Raw genomic sequence first — 17562 nt, forward strand, 5'->3', positions numbered from 1 at the left:
CTCATGAATATAAAGACCTTTAGGAAGAGGGTACGTAAGTTATCCCAGACCCCCAGGCAACAGTAACTTGCACACTGATAATTCATGTGTGTTTGACATGGTGAACATGCAATTCGCCACAAGAGAAAGCTCAATCTTGTGCCCTGACAGCTGCCATATCACATGAGAATAAGCTACATGATGAAGCACCTTCTTAAAGGCATACACACAAAGTCTTATGTTTCCTACAAAAATCTAAAAGGATAAGCATGTTTTCCCCTCCTCTTATTTGATTAATTCAAAACAGTGATCCTAAGCAAGTGCTCCCTATTTACACAATTAAGGCTTCCATGAAAACAGCATTTCAAAGCCATCATTGAACTTGGTTTAGTCTAGGTACAAGAATTTATTCACCTGATCTTATCTTGGTAAAGAATGGGGAAACTTGCCCAACAATAAAAGTATAACTATATTTTAACCACTAATTTTTAAAATGTTACTGCCTCCAAGGTCAGCTGAGAATTGGAAATTTTAGAACGCTGTATAAAAGCACGAGTGGCAAAAATAGTTGGACATCTCACTGAATTGTAGTAATCTGGGTTCTACACTCTCAGTACAAAAGCCATTCAACAACTGGACCACAAGATAGTCTGCATGTGGTAGAATACCCTGTGTTAAGTCAAAGAACTGCCCTAAATTCACTATTAAAGTACTACAAGGAAAGCAGCAGTTGCTTAATACCCATGAGATGACAAGTTAAATTTTAAGCATTCAAATGCTGCCTGCTTGTATTTGAAATTTTAGTGTTCAAGGAACCAAACACAGATATTGCTCCTTGTCAAGAGAAAGAGGGGGCACACAGCTTAAAAAATTATTCCAGTCTTACAAATAAATCCATGGAGTGGTTAAATGCAAGAATCTTTACTTTGGAATTCACAGAGCAATTTCTCAAATCCAATGAGAGGAAGATACTCAAGAATGTGCACCCAAAACAAGAATGCAAGGGCCAGGACATCATATTTCCATTTGGGATCCAGATTGGCTGTGCTAGCAATGGTCTTGCTCTTGCTGCAAGTTTCACAATAACTTATGTTATTCTGAAAGCTCCAGCTCTTGAAGTCATACTTTGGTGTCGATGGCAGCATTAAAAAGAGGTTTTAATCATTCACAATTATGGAGGAAAGCTTGAAAGTGTGATTCAAAGAAGCTCAAAGCCAGAAGGCAAACAAAGGGAACCTAAGAACCTATTATCTTCATATACAATTTGTGCTTTTAAGCCAATCTCTGAACATATGAGGTTGAGAATACTGAGTTTCAAACACATTCCCCAAAACTTCATTATGTTTAAACATGAGAGCTTGGGTCCAGCCCATCACTTAAAGATTTGGGGGGCTGCTTCTGAATTTACACTAACACTCATTTAGATATGGCTGGCAACAATAAGCAAACTTAAAGCAGACCTCTTTGGGCTGCTAGAGTGGGACAGAGTCCTTAGTGTAAATGGTTGGGCCTTCAGGGTTTGTTTATTTTTTGGGGAGGCAGGTTTGTGTTTATTTTTTAAAATCAGTACTTGTTTAACATGTTTCCGCTACTTTATAAAGAAAGCCCTGTTTGCAACCTGGATTCTTCCAGCTCTTCAGGGACAAAATTGACAGCAAGTCTCAGGCTAGCTTCTAAAATGCTATTAACTCAGTCCATGGTTGTGTGTGGGAAGAGGATTACAGTCACGAACAAAAATGCAGCCAACTATCTTGTCTGCAGATGCAAATCTTACCCCAGAAACAGGGAGAATGTAGAGAGCTAATTATCACTTGTACACACAGCTCATTACATCCTTGCAAAATCCCAACTGAAAGCTGGAGAGTTTTTAAAACAAACAACCCAACCTCCATGGAGTTTTAAGATAGTACTGACAAATTCAGTTCTCACTGTTCCTAATTCTTTGAGGATCTGCCTGTGATGCATCATTTATTCATCCATTTCTGGCAGCCTGCACACAATATTCCTTCCAGTATACCTCAGGTGAGCTGAGTCATTCCATGCAAAAGTATGGCCAAACCTTTTGACAAGACGGAGGAGTTGCTAGTTTCACAATGCCATCAGAGACATGAATGGTATTTAGATAGATAGATTTGTTACAGCATATTCCTATTCAGAAAGCGATACGTTAGAGAATATGGGCTCTATCTTGAGGGATACCAAACTTCTTTAAAGTCTCAGAGAGAACAAAGCATGTCCAGCAAGTGCTCTGCTCCTTTAATAGGGTTTATTCAACCTCACACTGAAGTGACTGGAAGTGGATCTGCTTAAATATGGCCAACAGAATTAGGTTCAGTGTTAGGAAAAAGAATGTATCTGCATTTTTAGCTGGCTCATTTCCTGGTCTTGTATACCCAATGCCCAACATCAAAAGGAAACAAACCAGGTGGAACTTTCATTGGCAATTGCACTTGACAAGAGCCGCATTCCGAGAACATTTGACATATTGTTTCATAAGCCTTAAACTACAGCAACAGCAAGTTCATAATCATCCAGTCAAAACAACAAAGAGGCTTTCTGGCATAAGGAAGATGGATACTTACTTCTGACACCATCCTACAAGAAAAATAGCAAACTTTGGGGCCTTAATTTAAGTTTTCACACTCACCTGTGAACATTTAGGATTTGATCAACAGAGGCAGAGAGAGCCCATGGCCTCAAACTGAGCTGCAGTCCAGAGTCAAAAGATGCTGAGCACCTTCTGAATAAAACAAAATCAGGGGCAGTTCTCTCTGGTTCTCATTTCACTTGCACTACTGAAAGTCAGTGGGAGTTGAGAAAATAGTTTTAAAGGGATTTAAGGGACCTATAACAAACTAAGGCATTAGTGACTACCTGGTACCAACTACCTGGCTCAAACTCCAGCTAGACCAGGGGTGGGCAATTATTTTGGGCGGAGGGTCACTTACTGAGTTTTGGCAAGCCACTGAGGGCCACATGACAGGCAGCCAGGGGTAGATAAATATTAATTTTCTAAATTTTTAGGGGCCCTGCAAGCCGGACAGAATGACCTGGCGGGCCGCATCTGGCCCGCGGGCTGCATTTTGCCCACCCCTGAGCTAGACGCTAAACCTAAATTATCATCCTTGTGGGTCACCAAAAGTAATTCCATCAAGATCAACAGAAGTTCTCAATGAATTTATACTGGAGAAATCAAGATCAGACTCTGGACAAGTAACTACAACCTACTCCAATTAGGAGTAGGAACACCACAAAAATGTTTACATATAAAAACAAAGGAAAACAAAAAAAGCCACTGATTTGCAAGTCTTGTTTTTCTGATCTTCTGTATTTTATTATTTGAACATATTGAGCCAAATTCAGTCATGAATTCATTCCTTTCCATTTACACCAGCACTTAAAAAAAAATGAACAGAGAGTGGAGTTAGGGGTTGGCTGCTGAGGAGATTAATTTCAATAGGAAAATGTTTCATAAAGCAAGCCCAAATTATTTCATAGCTCTATGTGCACTCACAACTGAAATAAGTTTCTGTCATTCCGAATCGACAGCTGCTGCAGATACTACCCAAAATATTATTTTCTTTTACCACAAGAGGGAGCTGCAGAACTCTCATCTCTTTTGTGGTCCATAAAACCCGCCTTAACTGCTGCTTTATAGTCAATTACAACGCAAGACGTTAAGCCATTAATGCACACAAGTACGCCCACATATGTCAAAACAAAGATGCACGCCTACCCAAACACCAAACACATATGTCCATATGTCTCTTTTAAAGTCAGCCTACATTCTTGTTTTTCAAACAAGGAAGCCCACTTTCAAAGAAAGGCCCCAAAATAGTTCAGAAAAAGCACATTAAAAAATGAAAGAAAAAGAAAAAAAGCCAGAAAAAAAACCAACAGATACCAAAATGGGGAAATGAGATGTGCAAGAAATACTTAGATTTACACAATTTAGGAAAGTGAATGCCTTGGGAGATGTGAACAGGGGCCCAAAATGCCTCCCAAAAAACAAAAAAATCCTGTAGCATTAATATTCAGTCCAAATTAAATTAGCCTGTGAGCAGAGGCTCAACTAAAGGTCTATCACATGTGAAGAGTGCCAAGAAATTGCTTGAGGAGAGAAAAGGTTCTCCACTGGATTTGAAGGGTAACCTTCAGCAAGCATACTTAGAGACTACCCACAATGAGAAATACCCTTTTATGCAATTTCCAATACTTTGTGATACATAAAATCAAAGAGTGGGAAAGGTGCACTTGCAGTACACTAACGGATTGCATAAGTGCCACCAATGAAAAACTGGGTCATAGACTGATAAAGGAAAAGGAACTTATAGCTAGATGCCACGGTATGCATTGCTATTTAGCTCCCTAGCTATAGCCTGTTCAGTCTCTGATCCTGCCAAGAGCATGGTCTTGGTAGACCCCCATGTACCCAAGCAGAAGCTTGCTGCAGACATGTCGCTCCACAAAGTGGTATGGCCTACAAGACAGAATTTAGGATGCAATTCCAGGGCTCTAGTCACCAACTCTGTCACTGACCTACTCGCTATGTTATTTCAGACAAGTCTCTTCCCCTGCCTGTACATCTTTCTCCTTCTATCATTTGCCTGTCTATTCACATTGTAAATTATTCAGGGTAAGGACAGTCTTTTACTAGGTCAATGTACAGCACCCACAGGGGAACATAATCTCAGTTGGGACTGTAGGCACAGTTGCAATAAAAATAAGAAAGAGCTCATTTTCAGGGCCAAGTCTTTATGCTATGAAAGGCAACGGTCTATTAGAGGGAGCTGGTATCTGAACCATATTCTTCATAACAACATTAAAAAATTCCCCTCGGATTTCTATTTTTCCTCCATTTCCCCAAATCCCAGGAGAAGTCATGGTAAAGTAAAAAATGATTTCACCTGCCAAATTTTATTATGTTGGAATAAAAAAGAAAAAAAAAATCAAAAAGCCACAGTGAACTTTTTCAGAACCTAAAAATATAGCGATTTTACAAATGTTATGATTTAAGGAAAGCATAAGTGAAAAGAAAAGTTGTAAATGTTGACCCAAATGTATCTGTTTAAGTAATGGTTGAAACTTTGAAATTAGTGGAGCCTTGACCTCTTTCAACCCACCAGAGAATTCACCCAACATGTAAAATTTACGGACCAATTTTTACCATTATACATGTTATATATACCCCAATACATATATTCCTCTTAGCATTTCAGCAAAAACATTACATTATAACACAACATGAAAACATGATGATATGAGAGGCAGGGTAGTTGATAAGGTCAGAGGGCTGTAATTCAGACCAAATTCTAATATCTTATCTCTGTTATGTGACTCAGTGTGTGACCTTGGCTATGTTACATCCCTTCCCCCCACGCCTCAGTTTCCCCATCTCTGCAACAAAAGATAATATTGCTTCTCCCATCATTTAAAATGCCTTGAGCTTAAGGGGAGAAAACCCCAATATAAAAGGGCTAAGTATCTGTAAGAAACAAATGCATACCTCAAAGCTTTGGCATCTAATTTACACTTATAATTAAATTGCTGGACACTGGAAAATTAAGTGAACTACAAGTCTTAAAAGAAAACATGTAAAAAGAGCCTTAAAGTGGTATGAGCAGAATACATTACACGGGAAGTGTCTCATCAGAAATACTTATCATTATAATAGTACTTAGCACTTATATAGTGCTTCACAGCCTCCGAGCGCTGTACAAACATTAGCTTCTTAATCACTCATTAGGGATGATCCTATATAACACTGTCGTGGCTCATTGAATAAAGTCATCCCTAACTTGCAGAATTGCTTCCCCTATCACACTCCGTCAGAGAATACAGAAGTTTAAAAGGTTCCCTGGGAAACTTTGACAGAAGTGAGGAAAAGACTGCTCAAAATAAAAATGAAATACAAACATTTCCTCAATGCCATCCCTATTTTTAAATGGAAACAGAGAAAGCAAATATCATCCTTAAAACAAAAACTTATCTTCCATAAAATCTTCTGGTTCAGCCTCAAAACAAAGAAGGATGGGATGCAGTGGTCTTTAGCCCACTGTGGGATTGTGCCACTAAAAAAACCCACCCTCTTCTTGTTGCAATGCAAGGCTAGAAGGGATGCAGCACCTACCACAGCACAGAATGTCAGCAAACTCACCAAGACAAGGAAAGAAAGTCTGTTTTTTGCTGAAGTTGAGCTAACTCTTTCCAAGCATGAACCATCTGCCCTCTAGGACAGAAAGTAGCTTTTGTTCACTTATTTTGTATTACAGTAGCACTTACGGGCCTCAACAAAGATAGGGCCCTGTCACATCCTGTAGAAACAGAGTCCCTGCCCCGAAGAGCCTGTAGTCTAAAGTGACAAGCCAGACAAAGCGTGGGAGGGAAGAAAGGCAGAGATCAACAAAGGGTGCGATTTCCAAAAGTGTCCAAGTACCATTCTCCAGAGAGACTTGGGCAGTTAATGATGTGCAGCCATATTCTCCATGGGAACCCTCCAAGAAGCAAGGGCGAATGAAAAAGGCAAAAGACCAATACATGCAAGTCAAAGCACACTCAACTCCCATATGGATGTTCTCATTCAGCAGTAAAGTGGCCTTAATTCACCGTGGCTTAATTCTTCTCTAAGGATTAACATGCTTTAGCTTATGTGCATTGACTTCACATTTTTCACCTTAATTCTCTCAAGCATCTGTGCAGACAAATCCCACTGGAATCTAATGGAACTTGGAGGGGCAATGGGAAGAAAAGAGGGAGGGGTAAGTCCATCTGAAGCAACTGGCCCTAAATCACCTAGCAGGTTAGTGTCTGGAACGGGGCAAGAACCCAGAGTAACAGTCCAGCATTCTAGTATCCTTGATCATGCAACCAGGGTCAACTAGCAGAAGACAAAGAGAATCCCAAAACGTATTATTCTAGCTTAAGACAGAAGCAACAGGAAGTCTAGTAATTCAGCCATGAATCAATAGATGCCCTTCACCACCAATCCTTGAAGGTATTGTCCTCTGACAATCTTCGTTATGGTAATGGCACACATGACCAAAAGTCTTTAAGCCATCTTCATATCCATCTGAGGTCAGAATACGAAGAGGCAACCATGGGATCTATTCTAACAAATCTGTCAGAAGTCCTACTAGCCCGGCTCTTATTAGGAATGGCAAATACATCCAGAGGAGTCGGTGTGGTTTTAAAGCAGGATGTAGCACTGCCAATATCATCTTTCTCCTCTTCCAGATCCAGAAAAAGGAATTTGGATATTACAAACAATTATACAAAGTTTGTATTGATCTAAAAGGAGGGCCCTCAACAATATTAATAGAAGGACATTTTGGCAATGTCGTGAAGTACTGCTACTTAGACAAGCTGGTAATCCTCATCCATTTATTTCCTCAGAATATATCTGGAAGAATCAATCATCATGGAGTCCTTTCTGGTCACTCAGTGAAAGGACAAGGAAGGATGCTTAGTGGTACCTTGAGTGTTCACTTAGTTACAGATAATGCCAGTAGCAGTCTGCATGCCAGGGTCCACATCCAATCCATTATGTCCAAGGGTAAAAATTAAAAAATGCTCCATTTCTTATCCAAAAATATAAAACCAGCTTTACTTCTTGCTGCTGCTCTTCAAGAACCTATAACTCATTTAATGTTGCAGCAGTTAGTTTTGGTCTCAGTGCCAATATGAAAAAAATATATAAATCAATTTGCTTGCCATTCTCCACCTGGGCATCCCTCCATCAAGTCTGGAGTTTTCATCTCTGTCTGAAAGCTTCCAGTGGTGCCAAACATTTACATACCCCAAGAGCATTATTTCACATTATGCCCTTTATGGCTGCCAAAAATCACCATTCTAAGTTAGCAAAGCAAATATCTTCTTGGACAAGCTTAAACAGGCATGGAGGAACCATGGGGCTTCATAAAAACATAATTCATGTCACAACCATGGGATTTCAGCGAGACATCATTTGTGCCATGAGACATGGTCTTCAGCACTTGATGTTCATTTAGTCTAATATCCATTATCTGTGTCATCTTCTCTCCATCCACCCACTGTATAAGTGTATTATATCTAAAGGGAAAGAGTTTCTTAAAAGAACTAATTAACAATGCCTAAACTCTTTTCACATGCTGCAATTAGTGACCAGCTACCAGATCAACCCTGTTGTCAGTGTTACAAAACCATTTATTTTATAGCACGAATCAGTACAAATTGCAGGTATATACTGCATACCACACTTTGCAAGGAAGATAACTTCATAATCACAGATATTACCAGTGATATGATTCCTTACCAAATAAAACCTCATTTTTCTTAATTTGTGAACTGTACCATGGAATGTTTGGATTTCAGCAATGGGTCATACACCTGTCACTGCTGGGTTACCAGTTGCAAGTGGAGGCAAGTGTTAGAGATACTTTTATACCTGGGATGGCCCAGTGCAAAACAGCAAGGATCTACTAATTCTTCAAGAGCCTTCAAATCACCACAGAGTACATCTTCTGCCTGTTTCTAAACCCAAATCTAGAGTATCTGTGTTTCCTTGGGAATAAAATGATATTCAAATAACTATTAATTACTCCAGTGCCCAAACTGGAGGGATCCTTTTTTCAGATGGTAGCAGTTCAGCCCATTCTGAAAATTAGGTCCCCCTAGGTGTTTTAAGTTTGATACCCAAGAACCACTACTCCACTTTCAAAAACTGGCCATTTGACCAAAGTTTGCTGTTTCACCATAAATCCAGAGTAAAATGAATCAGTACAGTTTACACTTACACCACAGATGCAGAGTTGTCTCTTTAGCTTTAGAGTTACTCAATTTATTAGAACTTGCCCTGGTAAATATAACAGTTAGTCCTCAACACAAAGCATAAGCTGGACAGAAAGCATAACTTCAACACTGGAAGCACAACAAAAATAGAAATGACAGCAGGTCAAGGAAAAATACAGTATATCTCCAAATACAATACTGAAAATATTTCACAGTCAGAAGTCACTTACCATCATCTTGGTAATCTGATGGAAATGATGCATCCGATACCATGGAAGGGGCACATGTCCAGCTCTGGTTGTCATCAGAGCTGTCCTGTGCATAACCAGCATCCACTGCATCCCCCCCTGGAGAGGGAAAAGAAGAGGTGAAAACTTTAACTAACTTTAGCTGGATCAATTTATACTCCTAGGGGACAGGCCAATATCACCTGATGGTCCCAGATATCCTTCCTCTGAAATATACTGCAAACTTCAAACGGGACTTTAGCAGACACAAGAACTAAAATATTATTTGGAAATAAAAACGTACATCCTTTTCTTAATGCATGCTTACAATTTTGGGGAATTTGTTGTGCATATCAGTGCTACTGTTTCCTCTATACGTAAAATGGGTGTTATAATGTCCACTTCACAGGGATGTTAACCGCCTTACTTCATATATGAAAAGCTTTGATAGACTCAAATGAAAGGTACTAGAAAAAAAAATATTGTAAACCTGGTTCCCTATAATGGCACACTACCTTGCACAAATGGACTGAAGCAAAATTTGTGCGCGCACTACTGTAACTGTGTGTTAGATTTTGTCACACTATCTGGAGAGCATAGTTGGTCAGCTAAGGACTTTCTGCTACTGGTTTAAGATGGGAAGTGCTCATTCAGATGCTATAGTGATGGGTGTTACTAAAAAAATGTTCAGATAGATGGTGCTGTAAAACAAGCATCTACCCAGGAAGAAGATACCAAGAGAATTGGTTGCCAACAAGAGAAGTAAAAGACTACTTTAAATGTGCTGTACGGACACACACTGCCCCCCCCCCCCCCAATAGCAAGACAAACAGGGCTGCAAGTCATTCAACACATACCAAATGAGAAGTGGGTTTTCATTTTATTTTAATATTGACTCAAACACTAAATTGTTAAAAAACTAGAACTTGTAAATTTACCTTAGCAAGTAATGTAAAGGTTAAGCCTGGTGATTTTAAACAAACTGGGGAAATCACACTAAGGGTGTTGAGGAGAAAAGTTTACCTCTCCAGTCCCTCCAACAAGCACACACAACCAAACGTCATAAGCATCAGATAAATTAACAGTTGAAGAAAGGAAACCTAAAATAATATTTAACATGTACTTAACACTTTCTATCATAAAGCTGTTGTCCAAATACAAATATGCAGAGTAAGAGTAAGGTTGCATCAACACCACTTTCACAAGTGGTTAAACTAAGCCATGGAAAAGTTAAAATAGGAATTGTCCAGACAGCTCAGCAACTGCTGTCAAGGTCATATTTCTAAGAGAGGTCATTCCCCTCTCCAGTACAAGACTATTAAGAGTTTAGCATCTTGGGTGCTGCTCTCTCTTGAAAGTCCAGCCCCTAAATGTCACAAGAGAGCTGCTTGGTACAGAATGCCTTGCTACCATTATAAATTTGGCCTTCTGCAATTTATCCAAGGCTGGGAGGGAAACAGTATCACATCTGGGATTAGAATTTGGGAGTCCCTGGTCCTTTGCTCAGAAAAGGCACAACTCTCAAAATCAAAAGAGGTCATAAGAGTAGCTGATCATTAATAAATCTGTTTCTATAACTATTTACTGCCATGTCTTACCAGTCCTATGTGGTTTCTCACAGTAAACACATGCAAAACATGGTGTGGAGTGGAAGCATAAAGGGACAGAAAGGAAACTCAAAAGATATGTTTTTGCATTTATGAATTGCAGCATTCATTAGGAGTTCAGGAGCAATTAATGTCATACCAGGGAGAAAAAACTGAACGACAGGTATCATAGGTGGCAGAGCACACACTCATGCACTGTTTGCCTCTGGCAGCTGCCAAACATGGTTCCAAAACTGAAGAGAGGTGGTTTGGTTGAATCTGTCAATCTGGCTATAGTCTTAACAATGCCCCTGACTGTGACCTTGGAGAAGAGGTTCCAGCCCTCTGCTTACCCATCTATAAAGGGAGGCAATACTTGTCCATTTTAGCACATTAAAATCCCTGAGTTTTTAACACTGTATTTGTCATACCTTTTGAGAGAACAAATTAAAAAAAAAGAAGACTGCTACAGCAAAGATTTCTAGGCAAAGCACAACCACATAATGTTCCTAGTAATGAACTACCTTCCTAAATGCTGTGCTGCAGTATAAGGGGTTTGACTATTGCATCACTGCAGATACTTGGTGTATATGCCAGCGTTACAAGACAGCTACTGTTGAGCCCACTCAGGCCCTGATTTGTTAAAGGAACATTTTCTTGCAACCAAACCAAAGCACGCTATTAAAAAAAGCCTTTGGAAACAAGGTAACAGGTGTTCCGTTATAATGAGATACAGGTGCAGCATTATTGTGATAACGAGCAAACTGTTTATGGGTTCAGGATACTGGGAGGCAGCAAGGCATGGGGCACCATTCTCAATGGAAAGCAATGCACTGCGCATCAGTGCATCACTGCAGTACACTACCTGGAAAAAAAACCAAGGGCCCAATCCTGGCACTTATACCAAGGAATAGTTCATTATTACATCAATGTGTTTACTAACATGAGCAAAGCTGCATGATGGGGGCACTGATCTGTTACACAACAGGCTTTTGCAGACTATTTAATAAACCGGTGTTGCATCCAGAGATGTACAGCAGCATTGTTGCTAGATGTGCATTCTTCCTTATTACAGGCTCACATTCAGGCACCGAAACATATGCTGGGTTTTCACATGCATGTGCAAATGGGATCAGACAGCATGACCCAGTCACATATATGCACAGGCTCCAGGGGCACACATGCCCGAACTCTAAGGTTGTACAAATTAAGACAGACTCAAAACCAAGGTTTCCCTTCATTTCAATTCCACATTTGTTTCCAGGAAAAGTTTAAAACCAGGCAATCTAGCACTGAGATTCAGACAACAACACCCCTCAGACCCACATAAACATTCCCCCAACCCCTCTTTTCCCCCAAATGCAGAACAAAGTCAGTCTTGGTCCTTTCCGTTTGGATTTGCATTAGGCGATTGAAACTTCTTGTGCTCTAATCCTTTTCTCCATAAAGTTTATGGAGCAGCAACAGCTAGTTGAGTCCAAGCAGAAAAAATAACCAACCACTTGTCAGGGGCCAAGCTATTGTTCTGAATGAAGAAAAATCTCATTAGCCTTTAATGAAAACACAGGGAATAAAAACCAAATAGCACAGAAGCCCCAGCAAATAATTACCCTGCACCTGACACAGAGCTGCTCTATCTTCCTACTCAAATCCTCAGTAAAATTCCCCAACTTATCACTCTTTGGAGCATGAACAAAAGTTAAGATTGACTCTAAGAGATAGAACAATAGGGAGGCCATGAGCTGAAGCTCTCCCCAGGAGGTTTTGTGGTACAGTACTTGGTTGTCACCCAGTGTACCAAATACTACACCTTGCTTCTGATGCTTATGACACAGGGAGAAAAGGAAAAAGGTAAAGACTCCAGCAAATCACACCAGCTCTTAGCTGCCTGACACTGTATATAGCAACAGTTCCTTCTTTTGCAATACAAAGAGGGGCCCAAAGGTGTGATGTGTAATTAATGGAGAGATCATGCATTATACATATTGATTCAAAGCAAACTGGTGGGGGAAGATCCTTTCTCCAGCGACTTGTATTGTCAATGGCTAGAGAGTGAATGGCGATTCCAAACCCTAATTGTAGTGACTTCAGATAGAAGCGTGTCAGTTCAGGTTGCAATCAGTTACTTTGGGTCCCTGCTGGAGAGCAGGCAGAAATCACCTAGGCCTGGCATTAACAGAGATGCAGTATCCAGCAGATCTGCCATATTAAATGTGAAGGAAGGTCAATAGGTTTTTAACTGGTAGTATTAGAAGAGAACCTGAATGAGACATGCATGATCATACACCCTTGAGTGTAAGCATGCACAGCATAAGGGAAGAGAGCCCTGAATGAATCCAAGTGAGGTATAACGAATGAGCAAGAAAATACTCCAAACTCGCACTTAGGGTATGCTTCTATGCAGACACCAGATTTGTCCATCCTACAGAGAGTGCATAAATAAACATCTCATCAGGAGGGCACACTGGAGCTCACATCTTTCCCCAGATACAATGTTCCCTGTACTTTTGCAAGTATGGGAATGAGCAAGCTGAAAATTTGAGCCTATAACACATTACTGCACCCTCCCGCAAACTGTGACAGGGAGGCAGCACAGTCTAGTAGTCAAAAAAGCCTTGTACTAGAAGTCAGATGTTCAAGATTCTAACCCGTCTTGTTACAGTCTTATTTCATGACACAGTAAATGGCTCCATGCCTCAATTTCCCTTTCCATAAAATGGGTTAAAACACCTGGCTTGAAGATGCACAGATTCAAAGCCTAACTGTTGTGATTAGGACTTCAGGAGCCAGGCCCCTGGTGCATGCAGCCGTTCAAATGCACCCAAAAGAAAGAAAACCTTTCACTTCTCCTGCTATGTTTTTTAATCCTACAGTGGTTCTTTGCATAAAAAGTAAAAACAAATGCATTTCTGGCACATTTGGGAAGAGGAAGAATCTCCTATGTAAGTGAAGGGGTTCTATAGTTAAAAATGTATTCACATCTACAGTAGATTGTTAAGAGAGCTACAACTAAAGCTTTTTTTGCATTCCCCTTCCATAAAAGTCCCTCTTGGGTACCTGGAGTTTCATTAAGTATCTTTTTAGGATGTAAGAAAATCAATACTACCCAAGTTCCATTTATGCTTTTATGACAAACTAACTCATGCCAACGAGGAAGTAAAATCCCTGACTCCAGTTAATATTCAACCACTTGTAGGAAACAAAATTCCTACTTTAATGAGTCGTCAGTGTCATGCTACAAATAAAGGTCTCTGATCCAAATCCCATCTGCCTTCATGCTCAGCAGTGTTAATATCTCCAGATTTTCAGGGATTAATTTAGCAATAATGCACTTCCCAAAGCAGAGCAGTGGAAGTATTGTCAATACTATGGTTTAATATCCCTTATTACAATCACTTGCCTAAATTATTGAGCATCACATAGAAATACATTAACACAGATGCACCCACACATGTAAATGTTATTCACATGTAAATGTATTATAGCCTCACATTTGTAACGCTGTAGTTAAAGCTCTGTCAACACTGCCATTATAAATTATATACCTTTTTGAACACATTTATGTACTAGAAAATGTCTGATGTTTCCTACTGAACATCTTAAGAGGCTTCATCAGCTCCTAAATACCCATTTGGATTTGCGTGGTTAGTTCTTCTGATTAATGTGTGGGTAGTGAAGGTCTCTCCTTTTTTTTTTTCCTGAGATACACCATGGTGTTTCCATCTCTATTCACATGCATTTCTGATATGTTCATCCCTATGATATCTAGGTGTTATGCTTGAAATCATCAGTCTGCACATTTTGTCCTGATCTTTTCTTTGTGCATTGCGGACCACTCGAACACTGTAGCAGATACTAATTTTTCTCCATTCCTACTAACAGAGCTACACAAATAGATTAGTAACAATAAATAATAATAGTAAGAATAATGATGATGATGATGGTAAACAGGACATCTGATTTGTATACCTCAAAATATCATCCAGAATTGTAATATTTGGGGGGGGAGGGGAGAAAAAAAAATCAGGTACAGAAGGTAAGATGACTTTCACACAATGAGCCAAAATGCCAAAAGTGGAAGCAAAAATCTAGGTCAGCTGATGCTACATCTGATCAACTGGCCAAAAACAGCTCACCAAGTTAGGATCCAACGCAAGCTGAAGTATCTCCCAACATGTAGAAGGAACCTATTTATCAGGGTTTTAAAAGTGGTGACCCAACAAGGTCTTGGCTGGCCGACAAGCAAATTCAATCCAAGACTAATTCTATGCATTCAGTACTCAGCTTTGCTAACAGTATGTAGTAAAAAAGCAAATTAATGGACCAGTAAAATGCCACTTATGTTCAAAATAGCCAGAAAGTGGAAATACACTAACATCTGAGTATTATTTTCCAGAATGTTCATTGCTACAATGCCTGGGAATTCTATAAGGGAGGGTAGCCCTGTTGAATATTCATGAGGCAAGAGGTAACTCGTCCACGATTGGTTAGCAGACTGTCAAGTGATAACCAATTAGAAAGTTCTCTCTTGTAGAATAGGTTCTTCAGTGATGCAATAGTCATCTTTGCCCAGTAGGGCGAGCTGCAGTGTGCAGCATCACCTTCCACTTAAAAAAAAAACCCCAACAGCACACACAAAACCCCACCACTACCTCCCATACAGCAATAAAAGAAGTCAACAAGATTTTAACCCTTTCAGAGCCAGATTAAAAAGAAAGTAACAAACTTCCAGGTATTAATAAACCAGCCAGCTCGTAGCAAGAAATACATGCCAGACAATGCTCCAATGATTGGGAGTACTATATCAAACAAATGATAGCTTGCAAAGGAGAAAATCCCAGCCCTTCACATGAAATACAAAATTCACAATTGTTCTTGACCAACTGGGGTGGATCAGAGTAGTGGAAAGGGTCCCAGTGTTTACTGGCTCAAAAGCAATTCTTGTGCTGTAGTCTGAAATAGCTGACCTTGAAAAAAAGACAAAAAAAATTAAGAGGGCAAGGCTCAAAAGAGATGAAGAGTAGTTCTGGATCTGTCATGTGGCAAAACACACACTTGATGACTAAATAAAAACAGAAGGCTAAACCTGGGAGTTACTGATTTATGAGGTCTTGCCTTTCTGGATTCCCACCTTTCCTTCCTCGCCCTCATCTGTCTTCATGTAACAATTTTTAAAACTTTAACCTTGCAACACAGATGTATAAAACAACCTTCTGGTGATTTTTTTAAAAGTGCAGACAAGATATTTGTAACAGCAACCTATGTTGATAAAACTTATTAAATATTCAGGGCATCTCTGAGATGAGCCATTTCCAATCAAATTAATTCCCTGATATATTTTGGGATAGGAGGAAAAAAAGAACATAGAGTGAAAAGCAAGGAAGTCTGGACCCTAGACTCCTCAACAATCTCAGGAAACTATATTGAAAAAAAATGCCTCTCAGTATTGATGCCTGTATCAGACCACTCCACACACAGATTCTTCTTGCCAATCCAGTCCCCCCTCCACCCCTTTCCCAATTCCTCTCCATTTTTCCCCCTTGTGTTTTATTCTTCAAATTGCCTCTTCAGCCTTGTTTCCACTTCCCAGGTTTTCTGGTTTGCAATTTTTGCCACTCTCCTACTGCAAATTCTGCCTCTCAAATGGGCAGCAACTCCACAGGGCAGAATACAGTGTGTCAATCCTACTAGAAGTGAGCACAAAACCTGTGGAGTGGAAGATTCCTATTAGGTAACCTATTAACTTAATCAGTGAAGGGCAGAAATGGGCCCAAGGCAAACCAAATGGCCAAGCTATCCAATACCTTGTATTTATACCTACCAATAAATTAAGCTTCTGTACAAAGTAGGTATGATCTCCATTTTACAGATGTGGAAACAGGCATGAAGGAGGGTAATGACTAAGTCTTCAATGAGTCACTAGCAGAACCAGAAAGAGAAGAAAACTCTCCCAGCTTCTAGGCTGGTACAGGCAGTCCTCGGACTTAGGACACAATTGGTTCCTGAAAACCATGTCTTAAGTCGAAACGTTGTACCTCGGAACCAATTTTCTTATAAGAAACAATGTTATAAATGGGGGATTGGTTCCTGAACCAAGGCCTGATACCCTATTTTCACCAAAAATACCCCAGAATTTTGTACTCAATCAATTATAGATGAGTAATATAGCTACATTAATGTGTTTATATTGCAAATAGCAATCGTATTGAAGTTTGCTGCGTCACTTATCTCCCTGGAGAACATCTGTCCAAACTTCCTTGGACACTTTCTTTAAGAAAGCAGACAAGACTTCAGAAAAACCTGCAGCCAAGACTCCTGAGAAGACTCCAACCAAGAACCTTTCAAAAAGTCCAGCAAAGTCACCTCAAAGAAGTTCTTCCAAAACAATATGATTACTATTTACAATATAAACACATTAATGTAGCTATATTACTCATCTATAATTGATCAAGTACAAAATTCTGGGGTATTTTTGGTGAAAACAGGGTATCGGGCCTTGGTTCAGGAACCAATCCCCCATTTATAACATTGGTTCTTATGAGAAAATTGGTTCTGAGTTGCAACGTCTTAAGATGGGTTTTCAGGAACCAATTGTGTCATAAGTCCGAGGACTGCCTGTAACTCGAAACACTGTAAGTTGAGGACTGCCTGTATATTAGTTCATGCTTCCTTTCCTTACCCCATACTCATTTTTTCAGCTTGGGTTCAGTTAAGGAGGTGTTTCCTTTGTCTGTTTGTCCTTCCGTGACTAGTAAGTCCACAGCAACTCCTTCATCTCCCCTAGACTTGTTCCTCTGAGCTGTCTGACATCAAATCCCTCTTCGCCTTTATGGAAAAGCCTGCTCACTACTGACTTCTACAAATCCACTCTGAATTCTTGCCTGCTCTAGAATTTGGTGCATCCAAGACTGGAAAGAGGATGATGTGACTAAGGCCTGAAGTACCTGGAAAATGATTTCTGTGAATATAATCACCTCTGGGAGCCAACACAAACCAGAGACATT

General features: G+C 39.9%; 1 protein-coding gene across 2 annotated transcripts in view; it reads right to left on the reverse strand.

The window, feature by feature from the left end:
* SKAP1 (src kinase associated phosphoprotein 1) overlaps positions 1–17562 on the reverse strand; it is a 253786-nt gene that overhangs the window by 191834 nt on the left and 44390 nt on the right. For both annotated transcript variants that reach the window (XM_019482590.2, XM_014603650.3), the window contains exon 4: positions 8976–9092. In XM_019482590.2, coding sequence (XP_019338135.1) covers positions 8976–9092 — 117 coding nt within the window. The remainder of the gene's footprint in view (positions 1–8975; positions 9093–17562) is intronic.

This window comes from Alligator mississippiensis, chromosome 4 (assembly GCF_030867095.1).
Source record: "Alligator mississippiensis isolate rAllMis1 chromosome 4, rAllMis1, whole genome shotgun sequence".
NCBI classification, from domain to species: Eukaryota; Metazoa; Chordata; order Crocodylia; family Alligatoridae; genus Alligator; species Alligator mississippiensis.